Source organism: Limulus polyphemus, unplaced genomic scaffold (genome assembly GCF_000517525.1).
Source record: "Limulus polyphemus unplaced genomic scaffold, Limulus_polyphemus-2.1.2 Scaffold1739, whole genome shotgun sequence".
In the NCBI taxonomy this organism is placed as follows: Eukaryota; Metazoa; Arthropoda; class Merostomata; order Xiphosura; family Limulidae; genus Limulus; species Limulus polyphemus.
In genome coordinates, this window is record NW_013667349.1 from 111,141 (window position 1) to 113,335 (window position 2,195).

Consider the following 2,195-nt stretch of genomic DNA (forward strand, 5'->3'; position numbering starts at 1 on the left):
ACAGTTCTTCGGCCATCTTTGTTTGTTATTTTTTTTTATGAAAATAGACGTTGTTATGGCAACTTTCAGTTTTTACGATAAACATTAAAGATTTCCTTCTTCGGAATGTTATGAACTTCTAGTCTTTAACAATCTTGCTGTCTTTTGACAAATCCGTCACATATATCTTCAGTCATAGATCACACATGGTGGCATTGCGTTACCAGCAACGTCACGGCTCGCATCAGCTGTGAAACTCCACTGCTTTAGAATATACAGTCGTTCAAATAAGGTCTATTAAACGTATAAAATACCCATTGTTTCTAATATTTAAATGTTTTAAATAGAGCCCTATAACTTAAAGAAACTATATGTTATGAATTCCAGTTATTGGCGAACGAGAGAAGACACCAAATACTCTAGCGACCTCTCTTGGTAAACATTGCAACAAAGCAGCAGAATGTCAAGCCAGGGATCCGTACAGCACCTGTATTAACGAAACGTGTCAGTGTGTAAGACACGCTTCTTCTTGTAATGCACACAAAACAGGTAAGACAGTATCACTTGTTCGTAGGTGAATATTAAAGTGTGTCTTATGTATATGTGTGTTGTGGGAAACTAACACTGCTTTCAATTTAAAATATCAAACTAGTGTTTGAAGTATGTATATTTTGAGGCTACATAATTTTCTACGGATATAAAAAGAATACGTCGCGACATTATATTAAAACAACAACAACAAAATTGTTAAAGTATTTCAAAATATTATTAATCTGACACCACAGAACGAATCAAGTGTCGGTTGGAGCACATTTTAGGTTTGGTTTGTTTGTAATTAAGCACAAAGCTACAGAATGGGCTATCTGTGCTCCTGCCCACCACGGGTATCGAAGTCTGGTTTCTAGCGTTGTAAGTCCCCAGACATGCTGTTGTGCCACTGGGGGGCTACACTTTAGGTTTGTTTGAAGTTAAGCACAAAGCTACACAATTGGCTATCTGTGCTCTGCCCACCACGGGTATCGAAGTCTGGTTTCAAGCGTTGTAAGTCCCCAGACATGCTGTTGTGCCACTGGGGGGCTACACTTTAGGTTTGTTTGTAATTAAGCACAAAGCTACAGAATGGGCTATCTGTGCTCTGCCCACCACGGGTATCGAAGTCTGGTTTCTAGCGTTGTAAGTCCGCAGACATACCGCTGTGCCCCTGGGGGGGGGGGGAGGCTAGAGCACGTTTCAATATATCAACCACTTTACAGCAGTTATTGTTATTAAGTTTCATAACGGCTTTGCTCAGAGAAAAACAAAAGTAATGGACATTGGAATCTTAAACGTTCACACTTCTAATAGTTAAATGTTTTATATTTCGAAATGAGACTCTTTTAACCAGTATCGTGATTTTGTAATGTATCATGTAAATACTATTTAATGTAAACATAAAAGATAAGTTTTGTCAAATCCAAGAAAATATCATATCGTTTTCATACTCTTAACCCTCGTCACCGAGCATGCTTGCCCTTTCAACCGTGGGGCGTTATAATGTTGCGGTCAATCCCACTATTTGTTGGTAAAAGAGTAACCCAAGAGTGGGTGGTGATGGCTACTAAATCAAGCAGTTGTTCACTGCTGAATTAAGAACGACTAACGCAGATAGGCCTCGTGTAGTTTTGCGAGAAATTCAACATTTTTGCGGTTCCTGTAACATGTTTGTTTCAAATTGCACACATAATATTATTTACGGGTTAAAGTTCAGCATAGAAAGTTTTAAGTGAACAGACGGTTGCTGTTCGGTCTGTAAAATGGATAAATCACGCATAAAAAAAGACTTGGCATAGCGTGGTGGTTAGGGCGCTCGACTCGCAACCTGCAGATTGCGGGATCGAAAACCGTTTTCGACCATGATCACCGTTTCAGCTATGGGTGCATAATAATGTGACGGTCAATCCTACTATTCGTTATTAAAGAGTACCCCAAGAGTTGGCGGTGGGTGGTGTCGACTAGTTGACTTCCGTCTAGTCTACAACTGCTAAATTAGGGACGGCTAGCGCAGATAGCCCTCGCGTAGCTTTGCGCGAAATTCAAAGTATACCACATCAATCGTACTCTTAACATATTGACAGTTTTCTCGACACGAATTGTTATACCGTTGCGTTTGTTGTAAGCGTTGCAAACTGAGGCTCTGTGATATGAAACTAAGTTCATTTATTTTAACGTTCCTGTTT

General features: G+C 39.6%; 1 protein-coding gene across 1 annotated transcript in view; it reads left to right on the forward strand.

The window, feature by feature from the left end:
- The window catches only part of LOC106464772 (sortilin-related receptor-like), a 25,209-nt gene that overhangs the window by 11,807 nt on the left and 11,207 nt on the right, over window positions 1-2,195 (forward strand). The window contains exon 7 of the mRNA XM_022392570.1: window positions 367-528. Within this exon, the coding sequence (XP_022248278.1) occupies window positions 367-528 (162 nt within the window). The remainder of the gene's footprint in view (window positions 1-366; window positions 529-2,195) is intronic.